General features: G+C 42.7%; 1 protein-coding gene across 1 annotated transcript in view; it reads right to left on the bottom strand.

Annotated features, from left to right (window-relative positions):
• LOC137341749 (ATP-binding cassette sub-family A member 13-like) overlaps window positions 1–26,069 on the bottom strand; it is a 336,924-nt gene that overhangs the window by 73,828 nt on the left and 237,027 nt on the right. The window contains exons 37-42 of the mRNA XM_068005215.1: window positions 24,645–24,797; window positions 15,658–15,856; window positions 13,410–13,628; window positions 8,824–9,020; window positions 2,278–2,435; window positions 68–298 (exon numbers count right to left, since the gene is read on the bottom strand). Coding sequence (XP_067861316.1) covers window positions 68–298; window positions 2,278–2,435; window positions 8,824–9,020; window positions 13,410–13,628; window positions 15,658–15,856; window positions 24,645–24,797 — 1,157 coding nt within the window. The remainder of the gene's footprint in view (window positions 1–67; window positions 299–2,277; window positions 2,436–8,823; window positions 9,021–13,409; window positions 13,629–15,657; window positions 15,857–24,644; window positions 24,798–26,069) is intronic.

Raw genomic sequence — 26,069 nt, 5'->3', positions numbered from 1 at the left:
GCTACGAGAAATAATGGGGCCCGAAACCCCATTATTAACCCCAGTGTGGCTTGTAGTGAACCCCTACCTCTTCCAGTGTGGTATCAGAGATGCTGTAGCTGCTTAGGTGTAGATTTTCCATATCTTCGTCCAGAGCGTGAAATAACCTCTCATATGCAGTTTTATCTTCTATTGTGGGAATGACATATGTCAGCTCACCAAAGGCATCTTCCTTCAGAAAAGCCTGGGGAATATGCTGCTTCACCAGGGAGGTCACAAGGTCAATATCACATGATTCATCAGAGCCTGCCAGAGAGGGCTATCAAAATAAGAGTAACAGAAGTTAGTTGACCAAACATTGCATTGTCAAGTATAACATCAACTTGTAAGCCAACTTGTCCATATTAATTTCAATATTCACTGGTAAACTCCTTCTGTGCATGGAGGGATTTAGTCAGATACAAAATCTATACTGTGAGATTATTAAGGAAAACTAATGAGAAGTTATTAATGATTTGTAGCCAGCCTTACATATAAAGGTTGAAACCTATTGCTGAAGCCTAAAGGCCTAATACATTGGTCCTAATTTAATTTAAGCCTCTATCCATTGAAATTGTGTTTTTCTGAGTACACCTTATTAGCAGAGAATTTAAATCACTGCCAGCACATATCGGAAAATCGTTTGTGCAGTCCTTTCAAATGCATATTAATTAAATTAAGATTTAAACTTTTTCTCTTTATTGTCACTAACAATTCCTTTATGTTGCTTCATGAAAGGTAATCAGATAATCTTCTTTCCATCATTGTGATATGTTTATTAACCCTTGATAACTTCAATGCAATTTATGAAAGATTCAGCCAGCTACTGCACTGTTTCCTTTCCTAGTTTTCTTCCACCCAAATCCTGAAGTATGAAAGTTGGAAAAATTATGATGTTCTTCTGAAGTTGTGAAAATGCTATCATATAATGAATGTAATAGTCACAGCGAAGCTAGTGCAAGGGTAAGTTTTAACTGTGTTTATAAACAGTCACAGAGCTGATGGTCCATTTACTGGAGAGGTTTTTTTTTGCACTTTTACTGGTGAAGAAACGTGTTCATGCTAAATGTAGTGATGGTAGAGGTTGGCTATCCATTACAAACAGTTCCTTTTTTCACAAAGTAGTGTGCCACAGCCTAACAGCTTCCTAATGTAACAAAGTGCACTGCTTTAAAGGAACGTTCAGTCATAGCTCCATTGGTAGCCTTCGCACAAAATGTGAGGAACCCTCATTAAGGCTCCATTAGTTATTTAAATTAGGGAGCCAATCATAAACACCGCTCCAGTTGCATTTGGAATAGTCACTTCAGGGGAGGCCCATTGGAGAGGAGTGTTGCTCTTTTCAGGTAGACGTAAAAGATCCCATGGCACTACTTTGAAGAAAAGGAGAATTCTACCTGATATCCTGGTCAATATTTATCCCTCAATCAACATAACTAAAACAGATTATCTAAACATTATTGCATTGCTGTTTGTGGGACGTTGCTGTTCCCAAATTGGCTGCCAAGTTGCCTACATTACAACAGTGACTACACTTCACAAAAAGTACTTAATTGGTTGTAAAGCACTTTGAGAGGTCCTGATGTCATGAAAGGTGCTTTATAAATGCAAGGCCCTCCTCCTGGGTGGCCACTGCATCACTGAAATGCAAAAGTCGAAGTCTGATGATGTAATTCCGATCTGACTGTTATTTTAACCCCAGATGTGTGGCTCATGCACAGTGCCGATCACGCCTGGGGAAGCTGGTGTGACAAGGCTCCGGAACCAGAAGAGGCCAAGGTAAGTGAATATTTTTAATTTTTTGAAGGTTTCCTTGTGGACTAAGAGTACTCCCCTGGAGTCAACAAAGAATGCTTAGGCCTCCCCTACCCCGAGCTTCCCATCCCCTTCCCGTGACTGTGACCAGCTCGGACCCCCCCCCCCACCATCACTAACATTATGCTGAGGGCTATTTCATTGGGACCCTGAGTGCCTGCTGCTGCAAGATTTTCTGCTCCGGCCTGCCGTACTCCATGTCATACCCACCGGGTTCAGACGGGAGTCGAGCCTGGTAACGAGGTCAAGGAGTTAAAATGGCCTGGGCTTGCAGCTTGCCCTGCCACCCCCACACTAAACTCTAGACCCAAGTTAAAATACAGGCTTTAGAGTCTGGAATTCAGAACTCCCCCAGCCACTCAGGTTTCAATAATCATTATTGGTAGTATCAACAACATTTGGTTTTGTTCAATCCCTAGTTGTCACAACTTAAGAGTCACTGACCTTTTTTGAGAGAATGAGACTATAACCCTGTCCATACTGTTCCTTCAAGTAGGCAGGAGAACCAAAGCATTTCAACTGGCCATTTTCAAGGATGGCAATTCGATCACTCAGGACTTCTGCCTCATCCAAATGGTGAGTAGTGAAAATGATAGTTCGACCTAGCAAGATGAAAACATGCAGATATATTGCGAGCACTATTACAGTCAGTTAGGTGAGTGTATCATATATTAATAGCTGGCAATGTTTGTTGTATAACACAAAAAAAAAATCATTAGTAATATATTTCCCTGATCTCAGATTCATGCTAGGGGTCAATTTGTATGTTGTTAATGTCTTTGCCAGTTCATAGTCTGTAACAGTATGGAAAAAGTAATGGGGTGGGAGACCTGTGAGGCAGAGTCTCTGCCCCTTTTGCACTTGACGGACTTATCCAGCGGTCCAGGGCTGGGCAACACAATAATGATCCAGAAGTGGCATCACTACACCTTCCACATTATTATCCAGCCATCGTGCCAGACCAGCACTAGGTGTAAATCCCAACCTTATATAATGGGCTTCAAGAGCTACTAGGTGTTGGCCTGTATATGGAAGTAAATTTAAAAGGCTTAATAAGTTATGGGCCACTGTTGCACCATATTATTTCATGTTTTTCTCTTTTTTTTTCTGCTGCTGCTTAGGTTTGCATGAAACTTTGTGCTAATTAGTGTCATTATTACTGGCACCAATAAGAATCCCCATATCTGATGCAGTTGGGATGAGAGGAGGACCAATGAAAGGATGAATACGAGGTCAGACTGCACAAAAGGTGCTCTGTGCCCACATGCTTACGCCCATATTTCCATATTTGCAGACTAAACGTTGCACTCTGTGCTCCTCCATGGCCATCCCCATAAGCCTGTATTGCAGCATACCTGGAAGGAGTTGGAGGGAGTTGCTGACCTAAACCTTGCTTTTGTACATGTTTCGTGCATACAGAGGCTCCTTTCCTCACAGAAAGGGGGCTTGACAGGGTAGATGCTGAGAAGTTGTTTCCCCTTGCTGGAGAGTCTAGAACTAGAGGGCATAGTCACAGGATAAGGGGTCGGCCATTTAAGATTGAGAAGAGGAGGAATTTCTTCACTCAGAGGGTTGTGAATCTTTGGAATTCTCCAGCCCAGAGGGCTGTGGATTCTGAGTCATTGTCTATGTTCAAGGCCGAGATAGATACATTTTTGGACTCTAGGGGACTCAAGGGATATGGGGATCGGGCGGGAAAGTGGAGTTGAGGCTGAAGATTAGCTATGATCTGAGTGAATGGCGGAGAAGGCTCGAGGGGCAGTATGGCCTATTCCTGCTCCTATTTCTTACAGAAGATCTGATGGCATCACTAAGGTACGTTATTACCTGTCTAACCATAGCATTGTATGATCACGCAAAAGCACTTTCATTACAGTATGCCAAGCTTCACATAAAAGTATTCACGAATAAAGAATGCATGTGAGGATGGTCATCAGTCAGCAAAACCTGATTGGTCACATCCACCAAGCTGCAACCCATCATATTTGCAGGCCTTATCAAACTACCTGGCATTGATTGTGGGGAACAGTCTGTATAAGATCAGGGTCAGGAAATTGACTAGAAGTGGTTGGAATGCCTAGGCCAATGTTTTAAAAGTTCAAAGAGTTTCATTTCCTCTGGCTGTTCATTCCTTTTGGTGCAGCCATTAACCCATTTAAAATAAGGCCCATGCACTTCTCCCCATTGTGTAATCTCCCACATTTCCTCAGTCTGACTGGATACACAACACTACCACTAGAAAGCTGGCAAGCAGCCTGGCCCTAGAACAATGAGCGCTTTAACCGGCCACTGGAAGGGACAATGTAATAACCAGGTACAAGTACTCCCTCCCCCTTAAAGTGGGACAATACCACCTCTACTTAGTATCTCCCCCTCAACTTTGCTCAACTGAGGAACTGAGCAGAAGGATGAAGCTTCGCACACTCTATGGTATGCAGCATTATGGCATCACCACAAGCACTGTTACACTAGTGGACAGGGGAATGTCAATGGATGTTATTTATATGGACTTCCAGAAAGCATTTGATAAGGTCCCACATAAGAGACTGTTAGCTAAGATAGAAGCCCATGGAATCGAAGGAAAAGTACGGACTTGGTTAGGAAGCTGGCTGAGCCAAAGGCGACAGAAGTAGGGATAATGGGTAGGTACTCACATTGGCAGGATGTGACTAGTGGAGTCCCACAGGGATTTGTCTTGGGGCCTCAATTATTCACAATATTTATTAACGACTTAGATGAAGGCATAGAAAGTCAGAAAATTACAAAGCGATATTGATAGATTAGGTGAATGGGCAAAACTGTGGCAAATGGAATTCAATGTAGACAAATGTGAGGTCATCCACTTTGGATCAAAAAAGGATAGAACAGGGTACTTTCTAAATGGTAAAAAGTTAATAAGAGTGGATGTCCAAAGGGACCTAGGGGTTCAGGTACATAGATCATTGAAGTGTCATGAACAGGTGCAGAAAATAATCAATAAGGTTAATGGAATGCTGGCCTTTATAACTAGAGGACTGGAGTACAAGGGGGCAGAAGTTATGCTGCAGCTATACAAAACCCTGGTTAGACTGCACCTGGAGTACTGTGAGCAGTTCTGGGCACCGCACCTTTGGAAGGACATACTGGCTTTGGAGGGAGTGCAGCGTAGGTTTACTAGAATGATACCAGGACTTCAAGGATTAAGTTACGAGGAGAGATTACACAAATTGGGGTTGTATTCTCTGGAGTTTAGAAGGTTAAGGGGTGATCTGATCGAAGTTTATAAGATATTAAGGGGAACAGATAGGGTGGAAAGAGAGAAACTATTTCTGCTGGTTGAGAATTCTAGGAGTAGGGGGCACAGTCTAAAAATTAGAGCCAGACCTTTCAGGAGCGAGATTAGAAAACATTTCTACACACAAAGGGTGGTAGAAGTTTGGAACACTCTCCCGCAAACGGCAATTGATACTAGCTCAATTGCTAAATTTAAATCTGAGATAGATAGCTTTTTGGCAATCAAAGGTATTAAGGGATGTGGGCCAAAGGCGGGTATATGGAGTTAGATCACAGATCAGCCATGATCTTATCAAATGGTGGAGCAGGCACGAGGGGCTGAATGGCCTACTCCTGTTCCTATGTTCCTACTAGTTCCCATAAAACAGTAGAAAAAAATTATAGGCTCCAGTTGGCAGCGCTTGATGTGCTACAAGGACATTGATATAAGAACATAGGAATAGGAGTAGGCAATACAGTCCCTTGAGCCTGTTCCATCATTCAATTAGATCATGGCCGATCTGTATCTTAACTCCATTTATTCACCTTGGTTCCATATCACTTAATACCCTTGCCTAACAAAAATCTATCGATGTCAGGTTTGAAATTTTCAATTGACCCCCTAGTCTCAAGGGGGAAGAGAGTTCCCAATTTCTACTATTCTTTGTGTGAAGAAGTGCTTTAATTTTAAGGTTATGCTCCCTTGGTCTGGACTCTCCTACCAGAGGAAATAGTATATCTCTATCTACCCTATCATATCCTTTAATCATCTTAAACACCTCAATTAGATCACCCCTTAATCTTCTATATTTGAGGGAATACAAGCCAAGTCTATGCAACCTTTCCTCATAATTTAACCCTTTTAGCCCTGGTATTATTCTGGTGAATCTGCGCTGCACCCCTTCCAAGGCCACTATATTCTTCCTGAGGTGCAGTGCCCAGAACTGAACGCAGTACTCCAGATGTGGTCTAACCAGAGCTCTATACAATGTTTTATACATAAATATTTTGTATATAAATACTCTGATGTCCCTCCTTACCCCACCACCCTCTCTTAAGTAATAGCGTGCTCAGACTCTAGGTCATGGACAATGAGGATGAGAATAGAACAATTCATTTAAAAAAATGTCACACATCATTTTGCTGAACTAATTTCACATTCTCATAAAACCAATAGCATCTTGCATTAGTCCAAATACTGCTAGAATCTTTACACTTCTCAAAGTAAAACAATGACCCAGAGATTGCTGGAATGGTGCATCTCGTGGTGAGCGACATGAACTGGACTTTTTAACGTCACCTTTCAGATCGCACTATATTTGTGCTGCAAATTGCTGGAAATGTGAATTGATAATGGCGCAGCGATGTCAACGTTGCATCTGGGACCTCATGAATCTTGTGCCCTATGGTCTATCTCCTTAACTAATAAAAGAAAAGGATAGAGAAAGTAACAGAGTGAACGATGGAGAAGGAAATAGGGTAAATTGGAGCCAAATTTGAGACAGAAACAGAAAAAAAAGGGAAAGAAACAGAGTAGATTTCGAGAGAGAGAGAGAAAAAGGAGACAGAAAGGAAAAGTAAGAAAAAAATTAAGAAGAACAAGTAGATGAGGAGGACATTATAACCCAGTTGTGTTTGGTAATTGTTGTATTGGTCCTTGAGAAGTTATGAGTGAATGGCAGAGTAGATGTGCCAAGTTTACAAACATTCTTGAGCATGATCATCATGATCGGAAACAGTGGAACTGCTTTCATAGGAACATAGGAATTGCTAGATGAAAAAAGACAAAGATCCATCAAGTTCGCCTTCTACCATGATGCAACTAAGGAGTGTGGATGGCAAAACTGGCACAAAAATACTGCCAAGATTGATAAAAGGGTTTTAAAAAACCTCTAGAAACAATTTACTACCTGCGGGAGTAAGATTCCACAGTTTCATTGTTCCCTTTCCGGGCCTCCAAGGTTGAGTGGCATATCAGGACCATAAATCACGTCATTAGCGGGATCCTTAGGACATGAATTACCAGTCCTAAATGGCTGCAGCCATTTAATTTGCATTACCGGCATAAATCCAGCAATTTCATGACAAAATTTATTTCAATGGGGAGGCTCACGGCATGGTTGCAATTTCTTTGAGGCTAATAGTGGAGTGGTGCAAATCATCCAGCAATTTGTGGTGATTCGAAACTCGTGGCATATCTCTTCTTTACGAAGTAATAATGGTGGGCACTGTGAACTTGCCGTTATTTTTCCACCAATCTATGAGCCAATAAATAAGCAAAGGAGCACATTTTGTATACTGCAGCGCTTTCATTTCACCAGAATATTAAAAAGCTACATCTTACAAGAAAGAAAAACAGTGAAAGCATTAAGGAATTTCACGAGGCTGACATGTTGTCATAGCCACACATGAATGAATGACTTGTGTTGACAGTGTATTTGCTTGGTTTGCCTGCATGTGAAAGGAATACAATGAAAATGAACAGACCAATGGACTGATGCGTAAATGTTATTTTGGATAATGTAGATCATTCAGGCATGGTAAGTACTGCCATAGCCCAGTCATCGAGAGCCAGGTGGATGTGGCTTCTATAAGGGTAAAGATATGAAATACAAAATAGCACTGTTGTAACTAAATCTATCACTACTGTATATCTCCATTTGAACTCAACAAGCTTTACTTAAATAAATGATATAGCATCTTATCAGATCTCAAAGCGATTCACACTCAATAAATTTAGTTACAGCGGTTACGTGCACAGCAAAATCCCACAAACATTAAATGAGATGAATGATCAATTAATCTGTTTTTTTTTCAAATGGCTGAGTGAGGGATGTTGGCTCGGACACCAGCAGGAGAACATCTATGAATAGGCAAATGGGACCTTGGCTTAATATCTCTCCCAAAAGACGGCACCTTTAACAATGCAAAACGACCTCATTACTGTTAAATGTCAACCCAGATTACATGCTTAAGTCCTTGGTGGGCGGGGGGCTTGAACCCACAACCTTCTGACTTAGAAATCAGTGCTATCAAATGAACCAAGCTCACATTTTCTATTTAAAGAGGAATGTCATGCAAATTTATCGATAAGAAGAATCAACTGAAGTCTTCCTGTCCCAGAGAAATGCAATTGGAAGCTTCAGTAAACTTGCAACAATGTAACCAGATTACAACAGGCCTTTCAGCTGCTTCAAAAATAAACACATCAGAATACTGAACACTAAGCAGATCTTTCCTATCATCAGGGACCAAAATCCCCTTCTCACTACTCAGAAATGACAGCCATGGCCTCCATCAAGAGTATGGAACTACTCGTTGGTCTTAGTGTTAGCATCCCTATTTCTCTCGGTCTGTCAACTGCAGCAGGTAGCTTTTGCCATCTCATGGGAAGGGAATTTCAAGAAGAGCAGAGAATGCTTATCACTATGTAGAGCTCAGGGTTGGAAGAATGTAGTCTGTTATCTAACCTGGAAGCTTCTGTGACCTGCTCAAATAAAATAAAACCAAAGAAATAGAGATGGAAGCTTCTGGTCACCCTGGAGAGTAGGCAAACTTGCTATACCCAGGACTAACAAGGATTTTCATTAGATCTGAGCAATGGGGCTCTCTTTCTCTATTTATGATCCAAAACAACAGTGTCCAGGGATTAAGATCAAGTACCACGTCAGATATCTAGGGAGACTCCCCAGACTGCAGTTTGTTATTATAGTGCATTTTATACTTTTGCTTCCATACCTGCTCTGTATTTCAATATAACATCCCAGATGTTACGTCGCGAGCAAGGATCAATGCCACTGGTGGGTTCATCCAAAATGACAGTAGAGGAGCCTCCAATGAATGAAATCGCTAATGAGAGCTTTCTCCTTGTTCCCCCAGACAAATCTCCAACAAGTTTGTGCTGGTATTCAAGAATCCCTACATTCTCAAGGGCCCTGAAAGAAACAGAGGATTTATATGGCTTAAATCAGCATGATGTATATTTACATAAATTATTAAAATATAGATCAGGGAATTGTGAGTCATATGGGATAGCAAAGACCAAAAGAGGTTTTGTGTTATACTGCCCAGTTCACATGTTCTTTAGAGTTCCAAAGATGATCCCATAGTTCAGATTTGAGTGACTCTTTTAAAGAATATAAGAACATAAGAAATAGGAGCAGGAGTAGGCCATATGGCCCCTCAAGCCTGCTCCACCATTCAATAAGATCATGACTGATCTTCTACCTCAACTCCACTTTCCCACCCTCTCTCTAGATCACTTGATTCCCTTAGTGTCCAAATATCCATTGATCTCAGTTTTGTATATACTCAATGACTGAGCATCCACAGCCCTCTGGAGTAGAGAATTCCAAAGATTCACAACCCTCTAAGTGAAGAATTTTTTCCTCATCTCGGTCCTAAATAGCCAACCCCTTATCTTGAGACCATGACACCTAGTTCTAGACTCTCCAGCCGGGGGAAGCAGCCTCTCAGCATCTACCCTGTTAAGCCCTCTAAGAATTTAACATGTTTCAATGAGATCACCTCTCATTCTTGTAAATGCCAGAGAATATAGGCCCGATCTCTCCTCATAGGACAACCCTTTCATCCCAGGAATCAATCTAGTATTCCAGGTGTGGTCTCAACAGAGCCCTATATAATTGCAGCAAGGCCTCCTTACTCTTATACTCCAAACTCCTTGCAATAAAGGCTAACATACCATTTGCCTTCCTAATTGCTTGCTGTACCTGCATGTTAACTTTCTGTGATTCATGTACAAGGACACACAAATCCCTCTGACTACCAACATTTCTTAGTCTCTCACCTTTTAAAATTCTGCTTTTCTATTCTTCCTACCAAAGTGGATAATTTTACATTTCCCCACATTATGCTTCATCTGCCAACTTCTCGTCCACTCACTTAACCTGTCCATATCCCTTTGCAGGCTCTTTGTGTCCTCCTCACAACTTACTTTTTCACCTACCTTAAATTGTCAGCAAACTTGGATACATTACACTCGGTCCCCTTATCTAAGTCACTGCTATATATTGTAAACAGCTGAGGCTCAAGTACTAATCCTTGTGGCACCCCACTAATTACAACCTGCCAACTCGAAAATGATCCGTTTATTCCTCCTCTCTGTTTTTTGTCCATTAACTAATCCTCAACCCATGCTAATATATTACCCCCAATCCCATGAGCCCTAATCTTGTGTAACAACCTCTTGTGTGGCACCCTATCGAATGCCTTTTGAAAATTCAGGTGTGCCACATCCACTGGTTCCCTCTTATCTACCCTGCTAGTTACTCTCAAAATAAGTTTGTCAAACACGATTTCCCTTTCGTAAAACTGTGTTAACTCTGCCTAATCATATTATGATTTTCTAAGTGCCCTGTTACCACGTCCTTAATAATGGATTCCAGCATTTTCCCTACTATTGATGTCAAGCTAACTGGTCCCTAGCTGAAGGGTTCCAAATTCAATGTTATTAAAGAGGATGGGGAAGTACTTTTAATGCAAATTACCTTATATATAAAAAATATTGCTGCTTTTTAGGAGAATATATAATTGAGATCATTGTGCTGCTGATTCAAGGGCCCTGATTCAGGGTTTCAGTTAAGATCATTCACAAGCTTGCTTGCACTAGTGAAATGGAAATTGGCAGCTTGATCATTGCAGGATGCTGACTGGAGCTGCAATTCAATCCTTAACCTGGTACGTGCTGAATATATTATAATCATAGAATCATAGAAGTTTACAACATGGAAACAGGCCCTTCGGCACAACATGTCCATGTCACCCAGTTTATACCACTAAGCTAGTCCCAATTGCCTGTACTTGGCCCATATCCCTCTATACCCATCTTACCCATGTAACTGTCCAAATGCTTTTTAAAAATAGCAAAATATTGTGCAAGTGACTGATGTCAGCTGAGTGTTTCTGACCCTCTACTCAACCTGAAATGTCAGGTCTCCTCAAGATTGTGAGACAGCAGCCTAATTTAAGTTCCAGTTAACTGGTAGATTCCTGCTTTTTTTTTTAGCCAACATTTGATGTGAGAGATGAAACATTGCAAACACCATGTAAGAGCCTTTGGGTAAAACATTTATCTGAATTGTCAAATAATAACATTGGAATATATGTAGATCAGAAGCAATGTATGTTTTATCACAGCAAAATAGTTAATATTAATTATGAATTTGCACTCCTGCAGCAGAGTGCATGTGACACGAGTGCATATTGGAAATTCGCAGAGGTTTATTGCACCTCATTCAATTTACCATCCATTAAAATAAATGAACTTAAATTTACACAGGGTGTGCTGACCTCTGTGCCTGAATTCCTGATATGCACGGCTGTCAACAACAGCAATAACTTGCATTTATATAGCGCAGTTAATGTAGAAAAATGTCCCAAGACGCTTCACAGAAATGTAATCAGATAAAATAGACGTTAAGCCAAAGAAAGAGATCTTAGGAGGGGTGGCTAAAAGTTTGATCAAAGAGGTGGGTCTCAAGGAGAGTCTTAAAGGAGGAGAGGAAAGTAGAGAAGCGGAGATTTAGCAAGAGAATTCCAGAACGTGGAGCCTAGAGAGCTGAAGGCATGGTCCCAATGGTCCCAACGAAGGGAGTGGGAATGTACAAGAGGTCAGAGTTGGAGGAATGCAGAGTTTTCAGAGGGTTGTAGGGTTAGAAGAGGATACAGATGTAGGGAGGAGTGAGGCCATGAAGAGATTTAAATGGGAATGATGAGAATTTTGCATTTGAGGTGTTGAGTCACCAATAGCCAATGTAGGTTACTGAACACAAGGTGATGGGTGAATGAAACTTGGTGTGGGAAAGGATACGGGCAGTGGAGTTTTGGATGAGCTGAAGTTTATGGAGGGTGGAGGATGGGAGGCTGGCCAGGAGAAAATTGGAATAATCAAGACTAGAGATGACAAAGGCATGGATGAGGATTTCAGCAGCATATGAGCTGAGGCAGATGAGGAGGTGGGCGATATTACGGAGGTGGAAGCAGGTCATCTTTGTGATGGAGAGAATGTGGGATCAGAAGCTTAGCTCAGGGTTAAAAAGAACGCCAAGATTGCAATCAGTCTGGTTCAACCGGAACAGTAGCCAGGGAGGGGGATGGAATCAGTCACAAGAGAATTGAGTTTGTAGTGAAGGCCAAAGACAATAACTTCAGTCTTCCCAGTGTTTAACTGGAGGAAATTGGAGCTCATCCAAGACTGTGCTGTCAGACTGTCCAACATCCAGAGACAGTGGAAGGGTCAAGGAAGGTGGTGGAGAGTTAGAGCCGGGTGTCATCAGCATACGTGTGAACCTGACCCTAAATCTTTGGACGATGTCACCAAGGGCAGCATGTGGATTAGGAAGCCATTGCTGGAGGGGCTTTGGCTACGATTGGATAGGTAAGAATGGAACCAATCGAGGCCAGTCCCGTTGAGCTAGTTAACGGAGGAGAGACATTGGAGGAGGATGGTGTGGTTTCCACACAATTGCATCTTCTAGTAGGAGCCATTAGATAGTAACCAGGATCAGGAAGGCTGGCTGATTATAGCACCCTCACTATCGCTCCATCAAAGTCTTCAGAGAGGTCAACAAGGTCGTGGAGGGACGATGCACCAGAGTCACAGTCACAGAGGATGTCACTTGTGACTTTGATTAGGGTTGATTCATTGCTATGGCTGGGGCAGAAACCTGATTAGAAAATCAAACAGGGATTTACGGGAAGGATAGGCAGGGTTTTGGGAGGTGACAACACATTCAAGGACTTTGGAAAGGAAAGGGAAGTAGGAGATGGTTATTATTACAGACTTCATGCAGATGAATATTTTAATCAGAGGTTTATATTGTGCTTGCAATGTTTTATCTCTCCCTCTCTGTATGGCTGCCCTACACTCTTTCTGTAAGTCTTCCCTCTGTCTCCTTTCTCTTATGTACATTTTTCACTCATTGAATGACTCTCACGGTTTGTCTCTCTATCTCTCCTGGCTCAGCTGTGATGTTCCTGCAGTTGAATAACTTGATGATATTCATTGTTTAGGTTCACATATGAAGAATGCCCACTTGAGTATGCTATTCGAGGACTCAAAGGTGGTTGACTCCTGGGTTCCGGTACCCAGAAAGAAGTCAGCACCTTTGAGGAAGCGAGAAGAACGTTAAAGAAAAATGAAAAAAAAACTGAAGTTTATCATAGCAGAAAACAAGTTCTACAGGACAGACAATTTCTAGCTGTTGCAGAAACTGAGGATACCCAAAACTAGCCATTTTGGAGACAAAGCCCTATTTAAACATTCTCATTTAGTTCACCAAGCATGGCAACATATTCAGACTTACATTTTCACCTCTTGAAGCAGCTGTTTCTTTCTCCACTGCTGTGCTTTTATTACGCCATATAACAGGAGATGTTCATGCACGGTTAAGCTCTCAAACAGCACATCATGTTGCAGACACACTCCCAGCTCTTTCCTAATGACTGACAGATCTCGATTCATATTCCTTCCATTAACATAAACAGCCCCAGAGCTGGGCTGGTACAAGCCAGTTAACATTGACCTGTGCAGTACGCAAAACACAATACATTACTTTATGGTACATTTCATATATAAGGGTTAATAGATCATAAAGCAGCAATAAACTATTTAATTAATATTGACTGAAATCTTATAAAGAGTAGCTGAGAGCTATGTAATATTTTCATATTAACCTTGCTATCATGTATTGACAGCACATAATTAATGGCTCGCAGTGGCTCAGTGGATATTAATGTTGAGCCATACGTCAAGAAGGGTTGCAGGTCTGATCTGTGAGCTTCATTGAATTAGCTGATCTCAGCCAGAGCAATAGTGAGGATGCTATAATCAGCCAGTCTTCCTGTTCCTGGTTAATATCTAATGGCTCCTACCAGAAGATACAAGTGTGTGGAAACCAAGTGAGGTTAAAACTGAGTTTGGCTTTGATGTCGTCCCCACCCAAATGGTCAAGTAACTCACCAATATTCATTAAGTTAGAACATTTTCTTCACCATTTGGGCGGCAATCGAGGTGGGCGCATCACCCACCTTTACTGAAACCGCCTGATCTTCATTCCATCGAAAAAAGTGAAGATGAAAATCTAGGCTTGCACATGGAGAATGGCCATGGGCAAGGTACTGTATTCTCACCAATGGAATTGTGGTCCATAATGGGTCACTACTTACAGGATAAAAGGTGGGGGGGGGGGGGGAAGACAAAAGAAATCCTCAACAGAGCATACTTCACAAAGGTTAAGTACAGAATACGTCTCCGCTGGGAGGCGAGGGGAACAGCTGAGTAATTCACAAGTTTTCATTTGTGCAATTCTCAATCATCGCAAATTCATGTATGTTCTGTTTACACCCCAAATTGTTCTGTTTTTGGGGGATGGAAGAAATTTGAGGCAATTTTTTAAAATCTAATTTAAAAATGTATTTCATATTTAGCAACATAACCTGCAGGGGAGTTGTTTTATCAATATCAGAATTAAATTCCTCAATTTACTTTTAAAAACTACAGCTCCTAAAATCTGCAGGACATTTGTGCCCACTGATGCCCTCCAGTGCTGACCCCACTGGAGTCTGCAGGGTTGGGGGACACCTAATTTACATTTTGTGTAAGGGAGCCGATCTTCCGAGATCCAGGTTGCTTTCCTCATCTCACTTGGCATACCAGCTTCCAGTACTATGCCTCGTCCCAGATAAATCAGGAAATCAGATTGTCTCTATTCCTGGCCCTACCCAGCAGATGGCATTTGCCTTGTAAGGGGCGGACAGAGGATCCGTCCCTTACAAGGCCTGTCAGAAAATCCTGACAATAGCAGACTCGGTGCAATTGGGTAACCTGCCATTTTCTGGTGGGTTCTGCTGGTCTCCCCACTGCTGGAGTTATGATGGGAGACCAGCGGAACCCCTTCGGATCTTTGCGGCCCATGACAATACCATAGCAAAAAAGTTTACATTGATGTTGTCCCTCATGTCAAAGTTTGTTGAGAATATATTAGAAGACATATATTTCCACTAAAAACTCTGACATGTATTTGTGTGATGTCCTTCAAATTAGTCCAAAATAAATCACACTTCAGCAAAAAATGTGGGATTTGCAAACTTATTATAACACCCAGTTAGTGCAGCAGATAGTGTAAATGACACCCTCACTTGCTGATAATTTAAATGTGTCTTTGTATTGATATCACCATTAGATACCAAGTTTTATCCATTACCAGTAACTTCTATTCAGTTTTGCATCATGTATTTTCAAGGTAAAGGCATATTAATCAAACCTTTGTCAATAGAATATGTTGAGAATCTAATATGGTTCATAAAACAATTTTCCTGAATGTGTGTAAATGCATTGCTTCAGAGAAACAGAACACAATTAAATGAAAAAAGTATTATTAACCAAGCCATTATCAATGGAATGATAATGAGCATTTACTGAATTACACAATTTACTTAGTCTGATAACTGATGAAAAGTAACTACCAAACTCAAAGCTCAAATCAGGTCAGACTCCTCCTTTTGTCTGCATTTGTTCTACGTTTTATCAGTGGATTGTAATGCATCACTTACATGGTTGTTGTCTTGCCTGCTCCATTGGGTCCTAACAAAGCTGTAATTTCTCCTTTATAGAAATCAAGATTCAAGTCTTTAATAGCTACTTTTTTGTTCCGTTTATACTCTTGGGTGAGCGACCTTACTGCAACTCCAATCTTCAAATGAGGAGGTGGCACCTCTTTCCCAGATATTTTCACAGAATTCAAGGGTTCTCCTATTGAAAGGAATGAACAGGTGAAATGTCTGCATCATAATTCCATACCAGAATCCTTCCCTAGTAACCTGCTACCATGGTAAATATGCAATAATAAAAGTTGGTAGCAATCTTATCCTTGCGGATTTCACTTGGTCACAGTTTGAAGGATATTTTATCCTGTATTTACTTTTGATATTTTCATATTTCCTGTCATGAAAATTGAGCTTCCAGGAACTGTGATCCATTGTGTTCTTGAACTATAAAATAAGATCTATGAAACAGAATTGAGAATAGAACACAAAGCCATAACAAGGTTCATAATCTCATATGGTTCATAAAACAATTTTCCTGAGTGTGTGAAAATACATTGCTTTAACGAGAAACAGAACATAATTCAAATGAAAAAAAAAGCCTGTGTTAAAATACGTGCCTAGTAACTGGTACATTATGTTTGCATTTGACATTCCAATACTCATCCTTTACACCAAGTCCTGGATTTTCAATCAGACAGCTCATGGCCACCCTAATCATCTAGTTGCTGGGTTTAAAGCTACAGCACAAGAAGACAATATATATATTTCACAGTACTTGCAAACTATGGGGGGATATTAACTGTGAGCAGGTTTCGGGCACGGGACGAGCGTCAACCCACCCCGCAAAGTCATCAATTTGAGACCCAGGCCGTTTTAAGTCCCAGGCTTCATATACATCCCAACAGTCAACTGCCTGCCTGAAATGGTTCTAATGAGGTGACTGGTCTGCTGGCACTCAGATAAATCTTGGGAGGGTTTCAGTAGGGTCTCGCAGGTCAGAAAGGGGGAACCCGGTGCAACAGAGGCCCAGCTTTCCTTGCAGGGGCCAGGGGAGCACTCCTCCTCCTTCTGGCTCCGCTAAGGACAGCTTAACACTTACCCTAGAGGACCGCTTCTTCCAGCAGACCAGGTTTCACTGAGTGGGGTGGCCACGGCAGGTGCCCCATTCAGACGGCCGTTAAAATGCCATCAGGATCCTAATGACATCATAGGATGCCAATTTGCATGTTTTAATGAGGCTCCAATCTGAGTCAGGCGAGCGCCTTGGCCTCCTAAAACAAAGGGCCCAGTTAAGAGGTGGCGGGTGGGAATGTTGGGGGAATAGGGCAGTAAGTTATTGAAAAAGATTTTAACTGTGCGACTGCACCATTCCCACTGAGCAGGGTAGGTTAAAATCGACCCCTTACTTAAATTTGAAGGGTTCCATAATGTAATCACAAAAGTTGGAGAGATGAATGGGCACCACAAACTCCAGCAACGAAATTCACCACTTAATAATGATCATTCCTCGCATGTTCATGGCAACTCCTGGGATGCTACAGTACAGGCAACATTAAAAAGCATAAGGAGGAATGACATAATTAAGAAAATATAAGGTTGATGGAGTTAAAGTAAATGCTTTTGAAATTGAAAGGACAATTTACAAATGTGCACAACTAACAGTTGACAGTTGCACATATCGGGAAATCATGGGCAGGATTTTAATATGCCAGAGGGAAGAGTTGGGGGATTGATTTACGGGTGCGCAACCCGGAAGGGAAGTAGGCTGATTGACAGGCTGGCTGCCGACAGGAGCTGCACATCCGTGAGGTTGGGGTGGGGGGGAAGAAAAAGAGAGAGAGAGAGACTTCATCGGCAGTTAGGATAGAGATGGGTTGGGCGGATTTTGGCATGGTCTCACGGGTGGGGAGGGAGGAACCCAGGGGGAACAAAGATTAGAGTGGAGACATCGGACATTGGAGGTCGGGAGGGGGGTTGGTCCAGGCAACGTTGTTTTTAAGGTATGTTTGTTTACTTTTTTTACAAAGGGAAATGTAATTTTATTTAATTTATTCAGTTTATTTTTCACGGCCCTTCCCGTCTGGTTTCACCAGGCTTGAATCGGAAGCAGTGGGAAAGCTGCCCAAGTAACCTTAAAATCTTTTAAAATGTCCAATACACAAAAAATAAACTACCTTACATACCTCAATGAGGTACATTTGCCTCTTTAATTATCAGCCCGCTGGATTTAAGTGGGGACAGGACTTCCTGATGACTGCTGTTCGCCGCACACAGATTTACCTGAATCTCATTCAAAAATGCGCAGGTTCCAGCCGGAATGTCTGCCTGCTCCCAAAAACAGCTATTTTGATTGTCCCCCTCCCCCCAACGCACCTGTTTTTCCCTTTTAAAATCCTGCCCCATGGGTGCAATGTCCACAAATTTAAGCCCAATGCATGCCAGTCATTTCCTGATATGCGCAGTCAGTGGGCTAAGTTCCCCACTGGCATGTGTTCATAAAATCAGCTCTTGTACCTTTTGTAAAAACATGAACAAATGCTAAGGCAAATAGCATGAAAACATGGCCTCTTCATCCTTCTTGACCTCTTTGCAGCCTTTGATATGATTTACCTCATCATCCTCTTCCAACGTCTTTCTTCCATTGTCCAGCTCAGTGGGACTGCCCTTGCTTGGTTCCACTCTTAACCATACAATCATCACCAAAGCATCTCCAGCAATTAACTTTCTTCCCTCCCTCACACCATTACCTCTGTGGTCCCCTATGGATCTATCCATGGCCCCCTGTTCTTCCTCACCTACATGCTGCCACTTGACAACATCATCCAAAGACATGGCGTCAGATTCATATGTACAATGATGACACCCAGCTCAACATCTCCACCATCTCTCTCGACTCCTCTACTGCCTCTGTGTTGTCAGACTGTTCCTCCTGGAGTGCTACTCCAGGTCCCACAAGGAAAGACTGAACCCAAGCTACCCTGGGTTCCTCCCTCCCCACCCGTGAGACCATGCCAAAATGGTCCCCACCCTACCCTGCACTCTTCCCTACCCCCCCCCCCCCTCCACCCCGCAACTTACCTGAGTGCCGTGGGGCATTCAAAAGCTTGAGAAGGATGAGAAGGCCATGTTTTCACATAATTCGCCTTAGCATTTGTTCATGCTTTTACAAAAGATACAAGAGCTGATTTTATCAGAGGCGGGCAGCCTCTTCAAATGCCAACAGCCGGCCAGATGTCTCTTTCCACCTGTATCGGGTGGGCAGCTGGCTGGCGGGAACTAAATTTTAATGGCTGGACATCCTGCTGCCTCCCCCAAGCAACTGCTCTTTGGGCGCCCGCTCCTTAGCTGGCTCCCCGCCCAGGAGTTACGATTCCCCCTATTGTTTCTAGTCACTAAAGCATATAAAGGGAGAATGTTTTCTATTAACCTCAGATAACTCAGAAAATACACATCTTGATGCAAAATTTTAAAATGTTTCTCCCCAGATTATCTTCCTTTGTCCCTGCTACTGCTGTCTGTTCCTGGGGTGCAAAACAAATGTTTCAATTTTTGTGTAAAATGTGAAACATTCTCTCCCCGGTGAAATGTTTCTCAGCATTTCCTTAACGCTGGCACATATCTCTTTTCTCTCTGGTAATGCAGGCTAAACTTGCTGTGCTGTGAGCATCTCTCCACGATCGGCTGGATGTAGCCAAGGTTCAAATGAGGCTAGCTGAATGATGTCAGCTCCCCACCCGGCTTCAGACAACGGAGCAGTTCACTCTTACATGGTGCTTCCTGCTGGTGGAAAACTGAACTTATTCCCCAAGCAAGTGATGAGCGACACTATCATGTGACGAGAATGCAAGTTATCCACAAGGAATGACCCTAAAGTAAGGCATTGGTTCTCCCAGTTTCCTGCCCTAACTCCAGCAGGAGACTGTGCGAACCCCCAAAGAATTTCAAGGCCAATTACTTTAGAAAGTATTAGGGAATTGTACATTCCGGTTAAAGGATTAGCTAATTCTCAGGGAAAGTGCAATGAATGGTAAGTGCTTACCTCAAAATATGTCTCATATATGTATTTGTTCTTGAATAATTGACTTTCTAAATAATCCCATTTACCAGTTTCCTTCATGGAGGAAACCCACAGACCTGACATCCCAACATGAGTGTCTGGATGCGCCCACCCATGAATTCTGGCGTGGACTCTATTTTTGTACCCCTTATATATAATACGAGTAAAGTCACAATGCTGGCTTCCTACCCACAGTTCAAGATCCTTTGCCACACAAATCTACCTAGCAGTGTTGGAAATGATTCAGTCAGTTTGCTGTGAGGAATGCAGTACAATGGATTATTCTATTCCTGGAAAGGAGAACTGCTTGTGTTCCCACATGACAAATTTATCTCCTGCTGACTGATCACAGAGTTACACTCGTAAGGGTAATTTTAACTTCGGGTGATAGTGTAAAATGGGTGATATCCAGTTGGCAGCCTGTTTTATGTTTCTCCTGATTTTTATTTCCATTGAAGTTAATGGAAATGAAAATCGAGAGAGATGTAGAATGAGCTGCTGATTGGTTATCGCCTGCTTTACACTAAAGCACTTTGGCAAAACCTGCTTGGCTACAAGCTGTTCGGAAGACATCATGATCTACCTGTATCTGCAGATATGGGCAAAGAAACTACCTCAGGAACTTCAGAAGTGCACTGAACTCGCACTTCACCTGGCACCACAGCACTCAATATCGCTTTGTAAAGTAGCAGCGCAGATCCATCCACCCTGGGCAATTTAAACAGTCAATTTGAGAGTAGCACATAGATTCTTGGGTGATCTATAGAACACAGGGGTGGCAGGAGCAGGGTAAAGTCACCCAGAAGGAACAGGAAATAACTGGCCAGAGAAGGACAAGGATTCTGAACTCCGGGACCCAAATTTTAGAAGAAAGATGCTTTCTGAACACAAGACATTGTCGGTGTTATTGGGGGACTTGCCTAGGAGTTTGCAACACATGTTAGGAAGTGTGGAAGATTCTACAACCTACATGTGTGGGGATCTCATGCGTGGGATTGAGAGCATACAGTCAGGATTGGAACAAGTGACAGCTCCAGGGACGTATGCAGAGTCTGTTATGCTAGTTTTTGCATCTCATCTGAATGTAAAGACTTGGGCTATACAATGTCAATTCCTCCTTGGGCAGGACAGCTGATCAGCTTGTCTGAATAGAGAGAGCTTTTGATCATTATTTCAGTAATGTATTTGTTGCAGTGGGGTCTGCTCACCCCACTGATCAGCAGACATAGTAACACAGAGGCTGGAACCAGGGGCAAATCAAACCTAGCAATGGATGGTGTTGCCCCCCCCCCTCCCCAGCTTTTCTCCCATGGCTTCACTGGTGCTAGAAAGCAGGCAGGGCCAGGCTGCCCCTGCACCTGCAGACTGAAAGCAGCCTAAAGCAGGCCCATCTTGGCAACCATGCTTACTGAGGTCAAGAGCCATCTTAATCCCAGGAGTCTCTCAAAGACACTCAGCTACCAACCACCTCACAGGCTCCACCCACCAGGATTGCATTGAGAATAGGTAGTGGAGCACAACACAGCTGATTGATAGAAAGCAGAAGCACAGTGATAGCAGATACCAGGCTTACTGACACTTCACATTTTGGGAAATAAAATAGTTAGGCGCAGGAGTTGTAGGACAGCATTTCATTTTTGTGATGGGGGAGAAACAAGTTAGTGAAGAGGTGTCACCTGCCTAGCAGATATGTAGTGCAATAGTAGAAATGTTATGCATTGTGATTTATCACAGAAGATGGAGAAGATGTATCTGGTAAAGGAAGAGTCCATGGTGACTTTAGGAGGAAGTATACTGATGTCACTGATGTCTGCCAAATGGTGCTTGTGCTGATGTCTCCTCTAGTTCTTCAGGCTTCTGAGTGACATTCTCCAGAGGTCTTTTGCTGCAGCTCCATGAGGCTGTCTCTCTGAATTGCAAGATTGTGGAGCATGCAGCAGACTATGATGATCTGGGAAATTTTGGCTGGGTAATATTGTGGATTCCCCCAGACATATCAAGACCCTAAATGTGCTAATCCAGCATGCCTATGGGTGTGGTTGATAATGGATCTGGTGGAGGCATGTACCTCACTGTATCTGTGCTCTGTTGGTTTGTAACGTTGTTGCAGAGGTGCCAGAGGCCGAGGCAGAAACTCTTGACTTGCTAGGCATCTGTAAATAATGATGGCACTTTGGACTGGAATGAGCACTTCTGGGGAATCTGGCATTCGCCTGTAGTACTTGGTGCAGATGTTTTCATGTAGGCCAAGCATTGATGGAATAAAGCCTTTGCAGTTAATGCATGGAGCACTCCTCCGTGCAGGAGCACGTAGGGTTTTATGGATGCTGTCAAAGATACCCTGGACTTTTTGGAATTCTGGTATTTGTTAGTTAGCTATCCTGTTGTCCATGGGGAAAGTGATGTACCTGCTACCTCTGGCAAACAATGCAACACAGTATTGCTGACTGACTGATGTTACTGATGTCTCCAATGACCAACTGGAAAGATCCGGAGGCAAAATAAGTAAAGGCAGCTGTCTCCTTCAAAGCTACTGGCTGTGCCATGCCTGCAGCATGTTGCACAATTCTGTCAACACCTCCTTGGTTAATCGGAACCTCTGAAAACGTTGCTGCTCTGTGAGGTTGGGATAATTCCTTTGCGTCCAGTATAGTTGGTTGGCAGTGTAACGGCAAGTGAGAGCCCTCTTCCTGCGATGATGTTGTATTTCCACGGCATCCAAAAGTTCCCCCTGCTACTCCTTTTCCTCCAAGTAGCCTCATGTACAAAACGAACATCAGAAATAGGAGCAGGAGTAGGCCATACGGAACCTTTGCTCCGCTATTCAATAAGATCATGGCTGATCTTCTACCTCAACTCCACTTTCCCGCCCTATCTCCATATCCCCTGATTCCCTTAGTGTCGAAATATCCATCGATCTCAGTCTTGAACATTTTTTTTTTTATCCGTTCATGGGATGTGGGCGTCACTGGCAAGGCCAGCATTTATAGCCCAACCCTAATTGCCCTTGAGAAGGTGGTGGTGAGCCGCCTTCTTGAACCGCTGCAGTCCGTGTGGTGACGGTTCTCCCACAGTGCTGTTAGGTAGAGAGTTCAAGGATTTTGACCCAGCGACAATGAAGGAACAACGATATATTTCCAAGTCAGGATGGTGTGTGACTTGGAGGGGAATGTGCAGGTGGTGTTGTTCCCATGAGCCTGCTGCCCTTGTCTTTCTAAGTGGTAGAGATAGTGGGTTTGGGAGGTACTGTTGAAGAAGCCTTGGCGAGTTGCTGCAGTGCATCCTGTGGATGGTACACACTGCAGCCACAGTGTGCCGGTGGTGAAGGGAGTGAATGTTTAGGGTGATGGATGGGGTGCCAATCAAGCGGGCTGCTCTGTCCTGGATGGTGTCGAGCTTCTTGAGTGTTGTTGGAGCTGCACTCATCCAGGCAAGTGGAGAGCATTCCATCACACTCCTGACTTGTGCCTTGTAGATGGTGGAAAGGCTTTGGGGAGTCAGGAGGTGAGTCACTTGCTGCACAATACCCAGCCTCTGACCTGCTCTTGTAGCCACAGTATTTATGTGGCTGGTCCAATTAAGTTTCTGGTCAATGGTGACCCCCAGGATGTTGATGGTGGGGGATTCAGCAATAGTAATGTCATTGAATGTCAAGGGGAGGTGGTTAGACTCTCTCTTGTTGGAGATGGTCATTGCCTGGCACTTGATTGGCATGAATGTTACTTGCCACTTCTCAGCCCAAGCCTGGATGTTGACCGGGTCTTGCTGCATGTGGGCACGGACTGCATCATTATCTGATCAATATACCCAATGACTGAGCATTCACATCCCTTTGGGGTAGAGAATTCCAAAGATTCACAACACTCTGGGTGAAGAAAGTTCTTCTCATCTCGGTCCTAAATGGCCGACCCCTTATCTTGAGACTATGACATCTAGTTCTAGACCCTCCAACCATGGAAAAGAGCCTCTCAGCATCTACTCTGGATTCTGAATGGGACGCCTACTCTGCTTAGGGGAATGGTGGGAGTTTAAAATCTATGTGTAACTCCACAGTTCTCCTTAAAAGCTCCAGGACACAGTACAGCCTTACTACAATAACAAACTCTCAAAAAAACTGCCAAAGAGCAATTTGCCACTCACTTTCCAAGCTGGTGCTTGTCTCTCGAAGTATCTATGAATTTCAGATGCTTCGTAGCAGCTGAGAATGCCCAGTGTATGTGGATTCTATTAGTACCTGATCTGCAACTGGCATAAGGGAAGGAAATGGATGTAGAGGCCAGAGTGACATCACTTCCAGGTCTTTAACATTTTATTTGCATCTAGACACATGTTTTAGGAGCAATGACTCTGCTCCAGCCCAAACCACAACCAGAAATGAGCATTAAATCCATGGGGTGGTGTCGGGGGGGGGGAGCGGAGACCAGTTGCAAAGGGATTGTGTCACTCTTTTTCCTCTATATAACGCACAGAAATAGGAGCACTTGGAGCAACAACAACAACAATAACTTGTATTTATACAGCACCTTTAACATAGGAAAACATCCCAAGGCACTTCACAGGAGCAAAATCAGACAAAAATTTACACCAAGCCAAAGAAGGAGATATTAGAATGGGTGACTAAAAGCTTGGTTAACGAATTAGGTTTTAAGGAGCGTCTTAAAGGAGGAGAGCGGGTGGAGAAGTGGAGGGGTTTAAAGCAAGAATTCCAGAGCTTAGGGCCTAAACGGCTGAAAGCATGACGGCTAATGGTGGGCCGAAGAGAGTGGGAGATGCACAAGAGGCCAGGGTTGGAGGAACACAGAGTTCCTGGAGGTTTGTAGGTTGGAGGAGGTCACAGAGATAGGGAGGGGCATTGTGCAGAGGAAAATCAGCCCCACTATATCTCTAAAGGATTATCAGAAAAAAAAACTAAGTACTCACAAAATTTAAGTCTTACCGTTCACATTCATTTGCTGGTTATAGTGGTTCAGGTTTTGGGCCCAGTAACCTTCTCCTACCTTCCTGTCCATCTCTTTAGCACAATCGCACAGATTTTTCCAATACAAAGCTGTAAATGGGAAATACCAAGGCCTGCAAGTTCCATATTTACCTAAAAGATGATTGTTAAAGTTAAAAGTAATGCACCAATAATTCATAGCTCTCTGTGTGCACACAGATAAGAGTCCACAAATACGGTCACAGACAATTCCTTAAATGGCATCATGCTCACGAAAAAGTGTTTGACACACCTTTTATAGCTTGGGGAGGAAGAAGGAACACAAAAGCGAGGCGCTATTATTTTCATTAAAACTAATTGAATTGAATTTTACGAGGATATCACAGAATGTATAGATAAAGGGAATGCAGTGCATAGCATATATATGGATTTTCAGAAAGCCTTTGTCACAAAAACTTGTTTCAAAGAATGAAGCACATGGTAGTAAAGGGAATGTAGCTGCATGGGTTGAGTGATGGGTCAGGGAATCGGACAAATAACTGTTTTCGAATTAGAGGGATGTGGGTACTAGTGTGCCCAGGAATCTGTTCTAAGATCTGTTCTGTTTTGCAATTATAGAAATGATTTGGACATAGCCACAAGAGAAATTATATCAAAGGTGGTTAAATTAGGGGTCATGTCAAACTATGAGGAGGAATGCAATTTACAGACAGGTAGCAGATGCAGTTCAATGCAGGGAAATTTGAAACAGTACGTTTTGGGGAAAACAGTGAATACTGTAAAGAGTAAGATTCTTAACAGAGTGGAGGAACAGAGTGATCTAAGGTTGTAGATACAAAGATCATTAAAAGTTGGATTGCCAGTAGAAATGGCCATGAAAAAGGCAGATGATTCTAAGCTTTATACATATTATCATTGAGTATAAAACATGGAAGTGATGTTAAATTTGTGGAAGACACTGGTTAGGCCATAGTTGGAGTACTGCATTCAGTTCTGGGCATGGCATTATAAGGAGGCTATTAGATCCATGGAAAGGATACAGAGCTGATTCATTAGAATATCAGGATCAAGATGCTATATAGTTATGAAGAAATGCTTGAAAAATTTGGGCTTTTTTTCTTTGGAACAGAGAAGGATAGAAGGGATCTAATAGAGGTCTCCAAATTATGAAAGGTTTTGAGAGGATAACTAGTTCTTCAATCTGCAACAAGGAAGCATAAACTCAGGATTATTTTTAGAAGTATGATGGGGAAGTTACAAGAATTGTTTTTCACACAGAGAGTTATTCTATTACGGAATGCTTTACTACAAGTGACCATTGAGGCAGTGACTATGGGAGTAATTTTATGAATTGGAAATTTCACTGGCTGGGAGAGCATATCAAGAATTTGGGCATGGAAGTCAGTGAGTCCTGCAGGATTTACC

The sequence above is a fragment of the Heptranchias perlo genome, chromosome 2, assembly GCF_035084215.1.
Source record: "Heptranchias perlo isolate sHepPer1 chromosome 2, sHepPer1.hap1, whole genome shotgun sequence".
Lineage (NCBI taxonomy): Eukaryota > Metazoa > Chordata > Chondrichthyes > Hexanchiformes > Hexanchidae > Heptranchias > Heptranchias perlo.
This window is presented reverse-complemented; position numbering and strand designations above follow the sequence as displayed.